General features: G+C 27.9%; 1 protein-coding gene across 3 annotated transcripts in view; it reads left to right on the top strand.

The window, feature by feature from the left end:
• LOC100208123 (tRNA (32-2'-O)-methyltransferase regulator THADA) overlaps positions 1-17,756 on the top strand; it is a 73,177-nt gene that overhangs the window by 16,040 nt on the left and 39,381 nt on the right. For all 3 annotated transcript variants that reach the window (XR_010640589.1, XR_010640588.1, XM_065804512.1), the window contains exons 15-23: positions 3,350-3,417; positions 3,716-3,899; positions 3,981-4,074; positions 5,266-5,398; positions 5,589-5,641; positions 5,743-5,817; positions 6,965-7,045; positions 7,162-7,225; positions 14,076-14,118. Coding sequence is in view for 1 of the 3 variants with exons in the window: in XM_065804512.1 (XP_065660584.1) it covers positions 3,350-3,417; positions 3,716-3,899; positions 3,981-4,074; positions 5,266-5,398; positions 5,589-5,641; positions 5,743-5,817; positions 6,965-7,045; positions 7,162-7,225; positions 14,076-14,118 (795 nt within the window). In the remaining 2 variants the exon portion in view is untranslated. The remainder of the gene's footprint in view (positions 1-3,349; positions 3,418-3,715; positions 3,900-3,980; positions 4,075-5,265; positions 5,399-5,588; positions 5,642-5,742; positions 5,818-6,964; positions 7,046-7,161; positions 7,226-14,075; positions 14,119-17,756) is intronic.

The following is a 17,756-nucleotide window of genomic DNA, read 5'->3' on the forward strand; positions in this document are numbered from 1 at the left end:
ATATATATATATATATATATATATATATATATATATATATATATTATATATATATATATATATATATATATATATATATATATATATATATATATATATATATATATATATATATATATATATATATATATAAATTAGTAAAAACACTTATCTAGTTTTTGATTTCTTCTACACTGTGTTTCACCTTCAGTAGGTTCATCAGGAAGAAAAAAAAGATTTCTTCCTGATGAACCTACTGATGGTGAAACACAGTGTGTGTTTATGTATATACAGCCCTCGGAATTAGAGTTGCCATTTAGCAATGCTGATCTAAAGAAGTGTTTGAGGTTGGCAAAAAATTGCTGACCTCGCTTCTATTTTATATGGTAAAACCTTTGTATCAAATTTTATATATATATATATAGACACACAAAAGGTGTGTATATATATAAAAAAAAAAAGTTAGATTTTTTTTACTTACTTATTACTGGTCTCTTCTTTTAAAGTCTTTTATTTTAGATTTTTTTACTGTTTCTTTCTTTAGAATTCATTAATAGAAGTTACATAAACACAATATTCTAAAAAGTTCTGTAGCTAAAAAATAACTCAGGAAATTATTTTTTATAAAAAATTTTTTCCAGTTTTTTGCCATTTTAAATAAAATTGCAAAAACCTAGATAAACTTGGGTTTTTGGGTTTCTAAACAAAAAATTCTGGATATTACTTACCAATGAAATATGAAAACTTATTGTTTGATTTTTTTCTGTCATTGATTTTAGTTATTATTTCTTTTTAATTATTTTAAATAATTTTCAGCTAATGTTACTTCACTCTAATATAAAATCTGTTATATACAACAAACTGCATCTGTCGCTATTGTATCAACAGGTTTTCTGTTATGTTAACGGATTAAACTTTTAACGGATTGAAGTTCGTCGTTATTAGTCTGTTGAAGTTACAGATATATTCCGTTCGTGCAACAAACAATTCGTTAAATTAAAGGAATTATTAAATTAGACAGTCTTTTCCCTTTATTAAAATTAAAAAAGAATTAAACCAGATAGATCTGAGATTTCATTACAAAATAGTCCTTATTTTTAATAATATTAAAAAGAAGGACTATTTTGTAATGAAATCTCATATAATATAATCTATATATCATCTATATAATCAATATAATATAATCCATTCCTTAAAGATAAACAAACCTTAAAACACAATAAAGAAAATACTGAATACTAATGATATACCATAATATATAATGGAAATAAATTTTTACTCATAAACCTGTAGGAAACATTTGTTACTAATTCTTTATTTAGTTTTATTAAATAAGAAGTCTCGTAACTTTTTATTTAATAATAATAAACCCATTAGAAGTATTAATATTAGAATTTAACAAGCATATACAAACTTAAATACACAAATTATAACAAACCATATACAAACTTAGCTGTAACTACCCTAAATAAATACCCATCAAAATTAAAATGCAAGTAAACATTTTATAACTGATTTATTTTACAACTGATGAAACAGTGTGATATCGCATTCTACGTGCCTAAAATAGTAAATTATAACAGCATATAAACAAGCCATATGTAAACTTAGCTGCAACTAACCTAAATAAATATACCCATAAAAAGGAATGCAAGTAAACATTTTTAATTTTACAACTAATTTAAATTTACAGTGTGATATCCCATGCCACGTGTCTAAAATTGCAAATAATAAAAGCATATAAACTAGCTTTATGTAAACTTAACTAAAACTAACCTAAATAAAGATACCCATCAAAAGAAATGTTAACATTTTTAATTTTACAACTGATTTAAATTATATCGTAATTTACTACATATCACGTCTAAAATAGAAAATTTTACAAAAATATATACAAGCCATATAGTCTATTTTATAGAAATAATTGTTCAACTAACCCTTTAGTTTGTCATATAAAAAAAATTAAAAATATATTTAATTCTTTTTGCATTGAATGTATATTTTTTTTAATGAAAATTTAAAATAAGTTTAATAACCTTCAAAATTATAAATAACAGAGTGCAATTTAAATTTTGTTTATACATTTGCTTTCTTTACTAAAATATAATAGAAAAAGCAAATGGATAAATACAATTTAAATTACTCTTTTTTTAAATAGCTAGTCTAAATGTGAAGCTATTTAAAAAATGGCAAGTTAAACAAGCTGCAACAAACCTTTTATTGACAATGTAAATGTGGTTTAAGAAAAACGCATTTACAACTTTATCATTTATAAATAAAGAACTATAATATATTGACAATCAAACAAGCAAGATTTAAAAATATAATCTACAGAGAAAGCACTTTATAATTTTTATTGGAAACCTTTTTTAATAAAAAGTTCAATTTTTTTTCAACAGATTTGATTATTTAATTCGTTGAAATAACAAAATTTCAAAGAATCCGTAAATAGTTAATTTTACTCAGTTAAATTTTTGGTTTTAGGTCACGAATAACTTTGTTGATTTAATGGAAAAAAGCAATCCGTTGCTTTTTCTAATGGATTGTTTTTAAAGTGTTTTTGCTATAAAAGATAGAATATAAAGAAAAAAAGAGCTGAAAAATAAGCTTTAAGAATAAAAATAAAAACTATAAAAGATGAAAATAAAAAAATATTTAGTAGAAAACATCTTAAACATTACCTATGAATATAAAATAATGAAAAATGTACTAAATTTAAAACTTTTAGACATTAAAATTGTTCTTGCAAAATCTGTTCATAGATTTTATAGGCAATTTTTTATGTAATTTATGCATATATAACTATGTATCTATTTGTGTTGATGTATATATGTGTTTGTATACATGTATATGTGTTCCTGTGTAGTTATATTAATTTATGTTGGTATTGTATCATTATATTCTCAACTTGTTTCTCCACGCAGCTGCCTTGTTCGACAAGGTTTGCGTTTTAGATTTATAGAGGGTTGTAACCACAACTTAAGTAGCCTCCTTGACTGTAGTGGCTTTCATGGCCTTGAGGAGGCTGGGGAGGCGAATTAACATTAAAAAAGTATATATTATTACTTATCTTTTATTTTATTTATTAAAAATAAATTGTTTAAGAATTTTACTAAAAAGTGATTAAATAATTATTTTTAAAATTTTGCATTTGAAGAATTTAAATGTAGTTTAGTTACTTTAAATAACATTTGAAATTTTTTTTTTATCTATATCAAACAATCATCGGATGCCATTTCTGATGTAAATACAGATTGACTTGCTACAAATTTAGATTTTAGTTAATCTATGAATCACGTGTAACTTCATTTCAGATTAATTATAAGGAAAATTGAGTCCATTATTCATTTTTATTATTTGTTGTTTTAAGGATGTTGTTATCGAATGGTGTACCTATTTTGAAGCCTTTCTATCATCTGCTATGCAAAATGAACAACTGTAAGTGATTCAATTATTATGTAAGTATTTAAGCTATTTATACATGCTTATTGTTAGTACAAACAAGATTTCCTAAGAAGTTCAAAAAATGGGCTGAAATAAAAGAAAAAATTTAAATACTGTAAAAAAAATTTTTATTGAAATTTTTGTGTATAAATTCTCAATATAACCTTTTTTTAATTCTAATATATGTGATAAACAAGTTTTAAATATTTGTGGTAAACAAGTTTAAATATCAATTTAAATATCAGTGGTAAATTGAAATTGTAAAAAAAAAGAAGATTTTTTTTGTCTTTAGTTGTGTTCGTCAAAATGTTGGTCAGTATTTAGTCCCAACTACTTTCCAGCTACTGCCAGAAACCTTCAGTGTTCTTGAAAATAATTTTAAATGTCTGTCTTCACCATTATGCTGTCATGCCTATGTTATTTCTTTGAAGCATGCCAGAATAAATAAAATCATAACAACACAAGATCTTGAACTGGTATTATGAAGATGTTTTTTTTTTTTTTTTTTAAATTAACATTTAAATTATTTTAGTTTTATTTTTACAATCAATTTTTAGCGAAGTGATATTTTAAACAGTTGCTTGAATAATATTGATTTAAATATCCGAAGTGATGCTTTTGAAGTGCTGTGCAACAATCCTAAGCTAACAGGTTTTTATGACATTAGTTAATAAAGTTATTTTTATGATGATGATGATGATGATGATGATGATGATGATGATGATGATGATGATGATGATGATGATGATGATGATGATGATGATGATGATGATGATGATGATGATGGTGATGGTGATGATGATGATGATGATGATGATGACGATGATGATGGTTTTGTGTTGAAATTTATGGATTTTGACGATGTGTTGTTGGGGTCTATTTGAGGATAAAGTTTTCCCAGCAATTCTTATTATGATTTCAATCAGGATGAATTTGAATTAATATGTGTATGTTGACCACTGTGTTTGAATTTGGTGACCAAGTAGCTTTTTTGAAATTTTGCTTTATTTACAAACTTATACTGGTAAACAAGTAAAACTATAATATGTTATTAATTTTTGCATGTCACACCTTACAAAAGATTGTCACGTAGGGATCTCACTGCTATACTACTAATCTCATTGCTATGCTAAGTTACCAGTATCTAATTATGCTTATAATAAGTGGGAAAATCTTTATAATAAAAGAAACTAGTATTAATGAAACTGATGTTAGGGATGTCCATAAATCATGTAACGCTAAATTTAATTAATAAACAAAGCAAACAAGTTTGAAAGTTTTCCCTCATAGTATCTTTAATTACACCAAAACTTAAAATAGTGCTTGGAGTTCAATGAAAACCACCATGCAAAAGACAGGGATTATCTTTTTCATGATATTTCCGGAATTCCAGATAGTTTATTTAACTTTTAGTTTTTCCGGATATCTAAAACATTTTCAATACATGCAAGTTGAGGTATATATTTTTGTAATATATTTGTTTTTTAGGCTTTTTCACTTATCACTCAAAGAAAAATTATGAAAAGTGTCAAAAAAAATTAGAAACAACTTATCTAAAAGGGAAATTAAAAAGAAAATAAGTAAAAACACATTCCTTATTTTTTCTGGATATTTTATCCAAACAATTTTCCGGATATTTAAAATATGACAAGGATGATCTATGAAAAGAGCAAATGATCTCCTACTTCTATTTTTTAAATAAGTTAAGCATTGCATAATTTATGGACAATCCTATATTATCCATAATTTATGGACAATCCTTTAAAAACATGATCTTAATTATTTGGCAAAAAAGCTGACTTTTAAAAAGAAAAGTTTGATGAAGTTAGTTTGATATTTTAGAACCTTTAACATCAACAATCCAATCAATGGTTTTACAGTATGTTTTATATAATTTAAATTCTGATTCATCCAGTTTTCGTCAAAAGTTTGTTTCTTCATTGAAAAAGTTATTAAAGAATGTTAGAGAAAGTTGGTTAGAATTTATTTTTATATTTTATGTTATTTGTTTTTTGTAACTTATGTTTTGCAAATTTTTTTTTTTTTTGCATTTTTTAGTTGAACCTTTTTTAATATTTTTCAAAAACTATTTAGTAAAAAGTTATAAGTTTAAGCTTTTTTTTTTATTATTTAATTATTATCTAATTTGTTTACTATTTGTTTAGTGTTATTTTGTGTAAAAAAAAGAAAGATCACTCTGAATTAGAACATTTAATAGGTAACTTAATATAGGTGAACTTAATTTTTAAATCTTTAAATCTTTCAGATCTTTTTAAACTTTGTTTAAATTTGTCTAAACATAAATTTAAATTTGTCTAGAATTTGTTGAAGAAGTTATTAGGATTGTTCGGACATGTCTCACTCCTCTGTCTTCGTACCAACGAAAAAGAACAGGTTTTTACTTTTACTTTTTTTTTTTTTTTTTTTTTCAGTTTTATTTGTTGGCAATTAAGAGTTGATGGTTTTTGATAATAAATGAACAAAAATAAAAGTTTCAATCTTACTAACAATATTTAATTTAATTTTTGAATGAATGAACTTTTGATCTTCAATTCACTATTTTATTTTACATTAGAAAAATGAAGAAAAAAACAACAGAAAAATTAAACAAAAACTTTTTTTAAAAGTTTTGTTTTTGATCCATACTTATGATCTACTTAATAATAATAAAAATAATGATTACTATATTACAATAACACACCCTACCTATTAATACAATGTATTCTTGATTCAAGATAATTGGTTTTCTTTTTTTAATTTTAAAGTATACATTCATTATGATACCTTTTTTTTCCTCCAGACTCTGGACATCATCAACCTTTATTGCTCATGTTTCACAACCATCATCTTACATTATCTCTGGTGCTATGGTGTATAACTATGTTTTTAATCTTTAATCTCTTGCTGTTAGGAGAGATAACTTAGGAGCACTAACTCTTTTTCTAGATACTTTGCACTTTCCAGTTTTTATTACTTGTTCATTCTTAACTTTACAATGCATAACTTTATTCTTATTCATGTTAATCCTTTTAATGATGTTAATCATTCCATAAACCAATCCATCTTTCTATCACTAAAATATTAATATTAATTATATTAATGTTAATTGCTTTTAATTACTAATTAATATTTATATTAATAATATTAATTATTTTTTAATATTTTATTCAATCATCTGTATAAAATTGCTCCTATAGTAAACTTAAGTTACCAGTGATCCCAGAGGTGTGCTCCCACAGTAAACCAACACTTTTAAGAGACAGATTCCAAAACAATTTGTTTTGCTGATTGCTGTTATTTTCATACACAGCCATGACAAATATTGCCAGCAATTTTTCAACACCTAAATAGCTCAAAGCACTACCTCTCATGGTACTCTGTTAAAATCTTTTTCAAGTTCAAAAAGTTTGCAGATTTTTTTACTTTTCCAAAAGTCTTTGATTAACTTATGATAAATTTTGCATCTGTTGTTTCCTTTTCTAGGATTAGCTATATATAAGGAAGATTGAGGACATTTTCATCAAAGTTCTTTGTTTTCTAGGCCTTCATTTGTTAGAGCTCTTAACTGACATATTTGTTTATGTAAGTGAAGAAGCAAAGAAGCATAAAGGTGCTCCTTCTGGTAAGTATTATTCTTCAGTTGTTAGTTTATTTTGAATGATGAATTTAATAATAAAAATGAATGATAAATGATAATTTTTAATTACAGTTTTTTTTTAATTACAATTTACTTAACAGTTAATTCTTCAGTATTGTTTGAATTTGTGACAAGAAAAAAAAGATGGAATATTTTGTCAACATTGTAAGAATTTTTTTTTTAATTTTAATTCAAATTCTAAGATTTATTAAAAAACATATTCTTGTAATTTAACTTAGCTATGTATTATTCAATTGATTTTGCAGATTTTGAACACTTAATGTAAGATATTAAGATAAAAATTTGCAATAAGATAAATTTATAATAAGAGATAAATTTGCAACGACTTTAGATAATAAATAAGATTTATAATTATGCTACTTGTCTATTTGTGACAAATTTAAGTACATTACTTGGCATTGCTATTGGTTTTATATAATCTGACTACAAAATGTGTTTTAAAAACATATAAACTAACTTTGCAATAAGTTCAGACAGTTACTGGTAAGCTGACATTCTACAATTTTCTTATCTGTAAATATATAAACATGAAATAAAGGATTTAGCAGATACTTACAAAAAAAGTAGTCTAAAATAACCATCAATCAACCATTATCAACCATCAACCAACCATCAACCAACCATCATCAACCATCAACTAACCATCAACCAACCATTATCAACCATCAACTAACCATCATCAGCCATCAACCAACCATCATCAACCATCAACTAACCATCAACCAACCATTATCAATCATCAACCAACCATAATCAAGGTATCTTGGTTTTGGTTAGCTTTATCAATTATTTATGTTTTTTTTATAAATGTTTAATTGGTTTTTTAGTTGTAATTTTAAGGGTTTAATTGCTATAAGGCAGTTTTTTTTTAATTTAACAGCTCCTGAGCATGCTGCAGGCTTATTCCTTTTTATTAGTTATTTTAGGGTTAATAAACTAGTGGTAGTTCACTCAAATAACAATCAAAAGGTTCAAAGTTCAAATCCACCCTAAATCTCCGGAGATACAGCACTTAAACTGTTTCCAGCACAGTGACTTAGTTTATCAAGGTTAACAAAGAGTTACAAATAAAGTTTTTTTTTTTTAATGTGTAGTCTCCTTGACTGTAGTGCCCCTTCCGGAGCCTTAGAGAGGTGAATTCAAAAAAAAAGTTTAGATTTGAAATATTTCTAAAATATCACTGATGCAAAACTGTCAGAATAGTATACTAGAGCATTATGAAAGTAAAACATTTAACTATTGACTATATGTGTACTGAATTGACTATTTTTATACTGACCATAGCTTTCATCTATATTTTCAAAACTATTCAACAAGTGCTAATCAGAGTCTTGTTTATCAGCCTGCTGTAGAGCGGTATCTGTTATCTCTATTTTCAAAAATTCTTGAGAGTAATCTGACTTGTTTAACTACCATCTCATTAGACTTCTTACTGTCAAAAGCAAGGTTTTTGAGATTTTAATTCTCTTATCATGAATCTAATAGCTTTCTGATCATCAATATGGATTTCAAACTTCTTATTCTACTGCTGATTTGTTAACGGTAATAACTGATGGGTTTTATTAGGCATTAGAGAAACGTGGAGCGATTAGGGCTATCACTCTCGATGTTTCGTTTTTGATAAAGTTTGGCATGCTGGAACTCTCGATAAGCTCTTTTTCTGTGATGTATCTGGTAACATCTTTAAGACTATTGAATCCTTCCTTTCCAATCGTAGCATAAAAGTTGTCCTTGATGGTCAGCACTCTTCTTACTCTGTAACTTCAGGGGTTCCTTAAGGTTCTATCCTTGGCCCTATACTCTTTTTAATTTACATTAACGATCTTTCAGATATTCTCACATCTAAAGTGGCATTGTTTGCTGATGATACTACCATTTACTCTTGTCGTGATAAGAAACCAACACTCTCTGATTGCTTGAAGGGGGCATTTGAGCTTGAAAAGGATCTCACTTCTGCTACAGCATGGGGGTCACAGTGGCTGGTGAACTTCAATACAGATAAAACTCAATTTTTTTCAGTCAATCATTATCGCAATAATTTAGATCTTCCTATATTTATGAACGGTGAGGTACTCGATGAGTCATCTACTCTTCATCTTCTAGGATTAACTCTTACTTCCGATCTTTCTTGGAAACCAAATACCAAATCGATTGCAAAATTAGCATCTGCTAAGGTTCCATCTCTTTATCGTGCTTGCCACTTTCTTACTAAGGATTCTATTCTCTATCTCTATAAATCTCAAATTCATCCTTGTATGGAATATTGTTGCCATATTTGGAGTAGATCTTCGCATGATGCCCTTTCCCTTTGAGACACTGACAAAAATGCATTGTAAACATAGTTGGACCTGCACTTGCAGCCAAACTTCAACCATTGTCAAATAATTGTAATGTTGTTTCTCTTTTTCTCTTCTATAAATACTATAATGGGCACTTTTCTTTCAGCAGCAAAGTATATATATGCTTTTTTGGGTTTTATAGCCAACCCTAATTTATTACTTTATTATCTTGAGACCTAATTAAATATTTTTAAGTATGTTTTTTCTACCCCACTTTTTTTTAAAAGGTGGAGGAGGACTTTGCCCAAACAATTTAGCAATTTAAGAACTATTTGGCATAGCTAAGTTGCAGTACCACCCCAAAAGTCTATGTTGTTTTTCATCATATCAAACATTTCATTAACTGAAAAAAAGACCCATTTTAAATATCTGGAATGTATGTTAATTTCACCCTGTATTAATGGCTTTTTTGGGTAATGACCATAGTCAATCTACCCAAAATAAGTAACATTTATATTGAGTTTAAGTTACACAGAACAGAATTAAACCATAAGCTTGTCATTAGCAAGCAAGCTTACTAGTATAACTGGCCACAGAAAATGTTGAACTAAAATGAAAATAAAAACTTTGTGGTGACTAAACATAAATCAGTGGATAATATCTAATTAAATTATATCAGTTAATTTAATCAATTTGTTTTTGAATTTGAATTTTTGGATAAGATCAGCATGTTTTGTCACTAAGTGAAGTAGGTCAAGTTTAGCACATCTTGTCTTTTAGTCAAATTGTTTCAATTAATGGGGTATTTTTATAACCTAGTTTTCAATTGCATTAATATCTTTTTTTAGGTGAGGGCACCAGGCCATGTTAGCATATTCTAGATGGGGTAAACATAGGTTGTGTAGTTTTTCCAAATTTTCACTTCTCTGCTAACAAAGGTATGCTTTAAAACACCTAAAATTTTATTTGCCTAGCAGCAGCGCTGAATACTTGTCTCTTGTACTCTAGATCATCAGAAAGTTGAACACCAAGGTATTTTTCCACTGTTATTGATTCTAGCTGGGTTTTTTGGGTTATGCCATTTGAGTAATTTTTATCAATGAAATACATATAAGGAACAGATTTGGTTTGGTTAATGTGCATAAGTTTACATTTTTTGATGTTAAGTTGCATATACCATATTTAAACTTAATTGACAATATTATCTTAAGTGTTAACTAACTGACGCCTTTTGTGTCATCTGCATGCATTTTGTGGATGCTTTTGCTGCCAATATGTCATGTCAGACCATTGATATAGATTATAAACAGTTAAACTTGTGTTACAAATCTACTTGAAACTTGGATGTCTTGACCTTTACTGCATCGCATAAGCTTTCTGTTAATGTTCTTTTTCCTTATGTGTTTCTTATTTAGGGTTAAAAAAATTTTTTTTTTTTTTTCAGTGGGCCACCCACTGAAATAGTTCATTTTGGTGAGAAAACAAATGTGTAAAAATTTCAAGGGGGAAAAAAACATTTTTACTGAGCGCTACCAGTCATTGAAACTTAAGGCATATTTTACTATGCGCTCTTAGTCATTAACATAGGAAAAAATCATAAAACTGAATGCAGACTGGTGATAATGATTCATTTACTTGGTACACATTTATTTACTTATTACATGCATTAAAAACATCCATTTTCTGTCATTGCATTTCTACTTATTTATTAAAAGACAGCAATAAACATGCTTTTTTACTTTGATTGTAGGTTTATTTAAGACAATAGTTACTGTACTAATATTAATTGCTCATGAGACTTGTCTTTTTTCTGTCAGGATATTTCTGTCTATATTTTTGAACTACCTACAACAGGAACTGCTTTTGCTCTTCGTTATTTGTATGTAGTCTATTATATTCGTCCATTAGTGCTATGCCACGTTTTGCAATGTTGTTGACAACCTTCATGCTTCGAACAGTGGACTTTACAGTCTTGAACTCATCATCATGTTCCCATTCGCTCCCACTGTTTTGAAGAAAGTGTGATGGAAGTCCTGTGATGCTGAAAAATCTTCGTGTATTAAACGTGACAAAGTCCTCCAGTTTCTTTTCTTGGATAACTGAGCAGTCCACAGCAGCCCGCTTCATAGGTATCTGATCTGAAACATTGGACCATCTTGACTTTCGATGGTCCAAGCATTGACTTTGTTCAATGCTTGGACCATCTTGACCTTTGTCTCAGGCCAAACCTCATCATCAAAAAAAGCTAAAGAAACAAGTTACTCTGATAGGTACCAGAAATGCCTTTGTAACTTCTTCACAGCAATTTTCGAGATCTCAGGATGCTGGTTCTTGTAGTCATCCAAGTCTTTCAAAAGCTGCAGATCAAGTCTAGAAGCTGAGGTTGCTTCAGGAGATCTGTACCAGGCTGTAATGTACAGTCGAACTATGAAAAGGCAAATATCCCTTATTCCCATCTCCTCTCTTTTTGTCAACCTGAATTGGTCTCTAAACATCCAAATCTTCAAGGCATAAATAGCTTTCGCCATCCAGCGACCACTGTGTAGACCAGTAGGAACTCTAAATGAAATGCCCCTTAAAGGTATTCCTCCCAAAAAAACAATAGACAACTCCAAAAGTTCTCGGTAGTCGTCACAAGGTTGAAAGATTTATAGTTGATCTTTGCAAAAGACGATTCTTTCATCAGTGATATCGGTAAGAGCATTTGAAGCATTCTTATCAGGCTGTGCTGTGTGGTGCTTTATAGAATCAAATGAGACCCAACTTTTCTGAAATCTTTTAAAGAGTGGTATGTCAGGTCCACTTGAAGGGCCGAGACACAGCAAAACTACTGCTTCCAAAATAATTTTCAGAATGTGGTGACGACATGCCAACCACAACATATCTTTCCCAAACTTCTGCTCTAGAAAAATGCAAGCCCCATTTCTTGGCCCAGTATTGGCTGCAGTAGAATCAAAGCACATGCACTTTACTTGATCGTTAATTCCCCATGCCACTGACACGTCATGCATTGCAGATGCCGCATTTTCACCTGTTCCTGATGGTAGTGTTGGGACACTAAGAAGCTGCTGCACTCCTACTCCAGATACTAGAATTGGAAGTCGGTCAACAGTTTCTTTACTGGTGATGTCAGCGAGTAATTTTCCATCCCAATGAATACATAAAGGAACTTCTAGTTTGAATTCCGTCCTTAAACCTTCTGCTATCTTCTTGCGGTGTTTTATTCGTTCCCTTCGAATGGTAACTGGATTAACATTGTATTCTGTTGGATCATGACCAAGAAGTTGTAATGCCGGTGTTAACACAAGTGCTGTCCCACAATCACTCAATTTAGCCACATCTAAATTAGCCGCTAACTTCTCATTCAGTATATTTTTCCTGCCACGTCTTGGATGCTTTGGAGCCGGTGTACCTGAAGTTGATGGCTCAGGGTCATCTTGGTTACTAGGCAAGCCATCTTCTTGAGTTATGCTCTCTTCTTTAGGGTTATCTTCACCTTCAGATGATGATGAAAGAACATCTGAAGGTGAAGATAACCCTAAAGAAGAGAGCATAACTCAAGAAGATGGCTTGACCCTGACCCATCAACTTCAAGCACTGGAAGATGTTTCTTTTCGAGATTTTCTTGCCATCTCCTCTTGGTCCCTTTTTCGGTTCATTTCTTTTTGTCTTTTTCTTGATACTTCTTCTTGCTTTGCCAATTTTTTATCGACTGGAAGAAAAGGGCCAACACTTCCCTTTTTGATGGAAGCATAACACTATCTAAAGAAGAGGACATCTGTCCAATAAGCCATATCTCCGTTTTCTTTTTGGTAGCTATCGTTGCACTGGTTGATGAAGCCATCATAGTACAGTAGTTACACTAGTTTAACCTGCAAAAGAAACAATTAAGCATTATAGACACAATTCTGCACACTAAAAGTAAAAAAATTACTAGTTAAAAGAGGTTTGTATGCTAAGCACCAACCACTTTTGTTGCATAACATCATACGCAACATAATCATTTTTAGGGTACATTTGCGCAATACTGTAGGGTCGGTAGCAACCCCTAAAAATCGTTCTAAAAAATAAAATAAAAAAAGGGTATTACTTTTTTATGATAATGAACCAAAAAGTAAGAAACACCCTAATATATATATATATATATATATATTAGTGTTTTAGACAATTTTGTACAGTGGCCAACTAACATTGTTTCAAGTTTTTAGATTTATTACATTTTTAATTTTTTGAAAACAAAAACATTATTACATTGTATTTATTCATTCAGGCCATCTGTGGCCATTGGTCAATTTATAATAAGTGCAAATATGACATTTTGCAGGAGAAGAGTTTGAAAGTTTTATTTGTTGTCATAAATCAGGTAATAAATTAAATTATTTATTATAAAAATAAATTTAAAACATTTATAATTTTAAACTACAACAATCATAGTTTGACCAAATGAAAGATCTGATGAAATATAAACAAAACTGTATACTTATCTCAAAATGACAAACTTTGCACTTATCATAAGTTGACTAATGGCCACAGATATATATATATATATAATTACAATTTACTTTAATTAGTCATCAAAACAAAATAAGGAATTAAAACTTTTTTTTTTTTTCAAAGTTTTTATTTTCAAAGAATGGCTCAAATTTTAAATTGACAACTCATAGTAAATATATAGATTTTTTTTTTTTTGTGATTTTTTTTTTTGTCATTTTTAGTGATCATGATTTACTATGCTGTATAGAAGACCAACATGATGAGGTGAGATTTTATTTTTTTAAGACCAACGTGACAAGGAAAGATTTTTTTTTAATTTTCAAGTATATTTCAAATGAAATGGTCTTGCAAATGACATGACTTTTATTGGATATTCAAATTAACATATTTTTTTTTATTACATAAAAGGAATTTTAAAAAACAGCAATGTCTATACATAGACATTTAGAGAATCAGTAGAAAAATGTAAACACAATATTCCTTACCCACTTTCACTTTCACTTTTCCCAGTTTTGAAGAGATAAAGATTATGTAGCTTCCTTAATTTTTTAACTCTCAATAGGTGTAAGCAATCACTTAAGTGCAAGTTTTGCAATGGGTTCTATATAAGGAGGATAGGAAAATGATAATAATAGTATGACCTAAAGTAAAGGATTTAGTAAGAGTGTTGCCACTTATCATTATGATTGTTAGACCTAAGATGAGGAAGTTTTTTTTATTAACATCTTGCTAATAAAAATAAGAAAACTGATTAGGTGATAGTTAGAGAGGTAAGAACAATCTTCAGAGTTTTGAAAAATTGGAGCCATTTTGTGTAGAACCACTTTGTGTGTCTTTTGCAATTGCCATTTACAATTAGATATAGCAGCTGCACAAACAAGAGAATGTCATGGGGTATGGTAAGGCTTGACTTGAAATTGGTGATAAGGAAGATCTTGGGTCTGACTCAAGACATGAATCAAGGAGTGAAGGTAAGTAATTAGTATTATCTGAAAGTCACAAAAATAAAAAAGTTTGGAATTTTAGTCCTAGCAGGGAAATTAGTTAGTGAAAAGGTCAGTGGTACTAGAACCAAGCTATTTAAGGTTATAAACATTAAAGGAACAAAGTAAAGGGTTTGGTCAATTTGATCAGAAATAGTATGTCGAAAAGTATGCAGGAAAGTATTTTGATTGAAATGGTTGGATAACAACCATAAAAATAATAAAAATGCTAAAATGGAAGAAATTATATAAAAAATAGACCATCAATGAATGGAAGCGAGGACCGATGTGTCGAAGTTTTAAATTGTTGGTTTCAAGAGGTGGTTGTTTGTTCGAATAAAAGTCATTGAACATATGATAAAAAATTATCGCCTGTGAAACATGGTGGATATAATGTTAAGGTGTGGGATTTATTAATATTTTGGTCAGTATGCTCCAAGTGACATTGTATATAATGACAGGAAATAAAGTAGACAAAAGTTATTTAGACATTTTTACAAAGTCATGCTACACCTTCGGAAATTAAGGTTAATGAAAAGTCATTAATATTTTTTAGAAAAATAAAAACAACCCAAAACTTAAATTCAATTTATATTTTTCAAAACATCACTTAAGTTACTTGATTGAGTTAAAGAATGATCAAATATTTAATAGAATGATTTGGCCCCCTTAATGACCAGAGCTCTCTCCTGTTGGGCTTTTATGGGAAGAATTAAAAGAAATGTCAACAAAAAAAATCCCTAATAATGCAAAAGATGTGAAAAAAAATTGTTCGTGAATGGCATAAAATTGACTTCAACAAGTTAAATAAGTTGTTAAGAAGAATGCCAAGAATATGTAAAGCAGTTATTATCACTAAGGTTTATTAAATAGACAAGTAAATTATAAATTAATCTTATGAGACTTGTTAATGTAAATTTTTATGTACACTTAATAATAACTTTTTATGTACACTTAACTATATATATATATATGTATATATATATATATATATATATATATATATATATATATATATATATATATATATATATATATATATACACACGCGTGTATATATATTGTATATATATATACTAATTTTTAACTTCTGAAAAACTATATATATATTAACATACATACATACATACATACATACATACATACATACATACATATATACATATGTGTATATATATATATACATATATATATATATATATATACACACACATATATATACATACATATATACATATATATTACTCTAGAGGGGGCCACTAAAGTTTAGGTGGCTGCTTTTTTTTATTAATAATCTACTATTGCTGCAACAGATTTTATAAAGATTACTCAATAAGTCTATTTTAAATTTACAATAAAAAAATAATTTTGTTTTTAAAAGAATTATTATTTTTAAAAATGAAATTTATAAAAAGTTTATATATATATATATATATATACATTTTTTTTTTTTTAAAGACATTTCCTTTTAATAAATTGAAATAGATAATATCTGTCTAACAATATCATGTGTTACATGTGTTGTAATCATTTAAGAAATTTTTTTAAACAATCACAACACAAAAATTAGCCAAAACCAAAAATTATTTAAAAAAATTTTATTGCTTTCAATTTTCTTCAAAAGTGAAATTTTCCTGTATTTTCTATTAAAAAATATGAAAAACATTATAAGTATCAAACAATCCAATATATTTGAAATTTAGTTGAAAATATATTTGTAGTTTCTTAAAATGCCTCGCATTCAAAAATAGTCACCCTTCACTTTTACATAAAAGTCAAACATATTTATAAAGAACTGTTTGTGTTCAGTTTGTGCAAAAAGTTTTTTGTTTATTTAGTGGAAACATTTTGCATTTTTTATTTTCTTTTTTAAGATATGGATTTTACTAAGGTTACTAAGGTTACTAAGGGTCTGCGTCTTGTAAAAACTTTATTTTAATACCAATACCAAGACAATTCTAATATAATCTTGAAATTTTTCAAGACATATCAATACTTTTTCAAAGTGGTCTTGTTACATAAAAATAATTTCAAGAAAATCAAGACTTTTCAAGATCAAAAATTAAGTCTTGAAATTGTTTTCTAAATTACAAGACTTCAGGTGCATTTTTCTTTTAAAAATTTGGAAAGGAGTTAGTTTTTTTCTCAAAGTATTTATTTATCATACTTTTTCACAAAAAAATCATAGAACTGTTTTCAGTATGTAAATGTTTAGTTTTAATTAGAACTGTTTAACATTCCATATCACTGATTAATGGTTGATGAATCAGTACTTGACCCAGCGATGACATCATCTTCATATATTTGATATTTGCTCCCATAAAATTCCACGTGGACCAGGCATGATTTCACTTACTGTTTCTTTTAAATAAAACACTGAGACAATTCAATTTTTGCGTTTAAGTTTGGCTAGCTACAGAACAGAAATAGATGCAATGTTATTAAAAAAACCATGAACTTTTTTTAATAACATTGCATATACAATAACTTAGTTATTATATATTTATTTAGTTATTTAGATTATTATATATTCTTGCTTAAATATGCACAGAACTAAAACTCTAATGTTTAAAAACATAAGAATCACAAAAATAAATAGTATAAAAGATAATTAACTTACATGTTATTATGTTATTTATTATAATTTTTTAAAAATGTTTTATTTACTTATTTAAACCCTGAATTTAAAATTCTGAACTTAATTTTTACGTTCTTAATTTAATGATTTTGCATCGCTGCGCTTTAATGTTTTCAAAAACGTGATGGCAGTTTTTGCGAACTTAAAACTATTTGATAAATAGTTTATGCTTATTGCATTAAATTAAATAATTGCAATAAGCATAAAAATAAGAAGAGTGGACAATCTAAAACACTCCTTCAATTTAACGCGTAGTAATTAAACTGTAATACTAAAATAAT

The sequence above is a fragment of the Hydra vulgaris genome, chromosome 09, assembly GCF_038396675.1.
Source record: "Hydra vulgaris chromosome 09, alternate assembly HydraT2T_AEP".
In the NCBI taxonomy this organism is placed as follows: Eukaryota; Metazoa; Cnidaria; class Hydrozoa; order Anthoathecata; family Hydridae; genus Hydra; species Hydra vulgaris.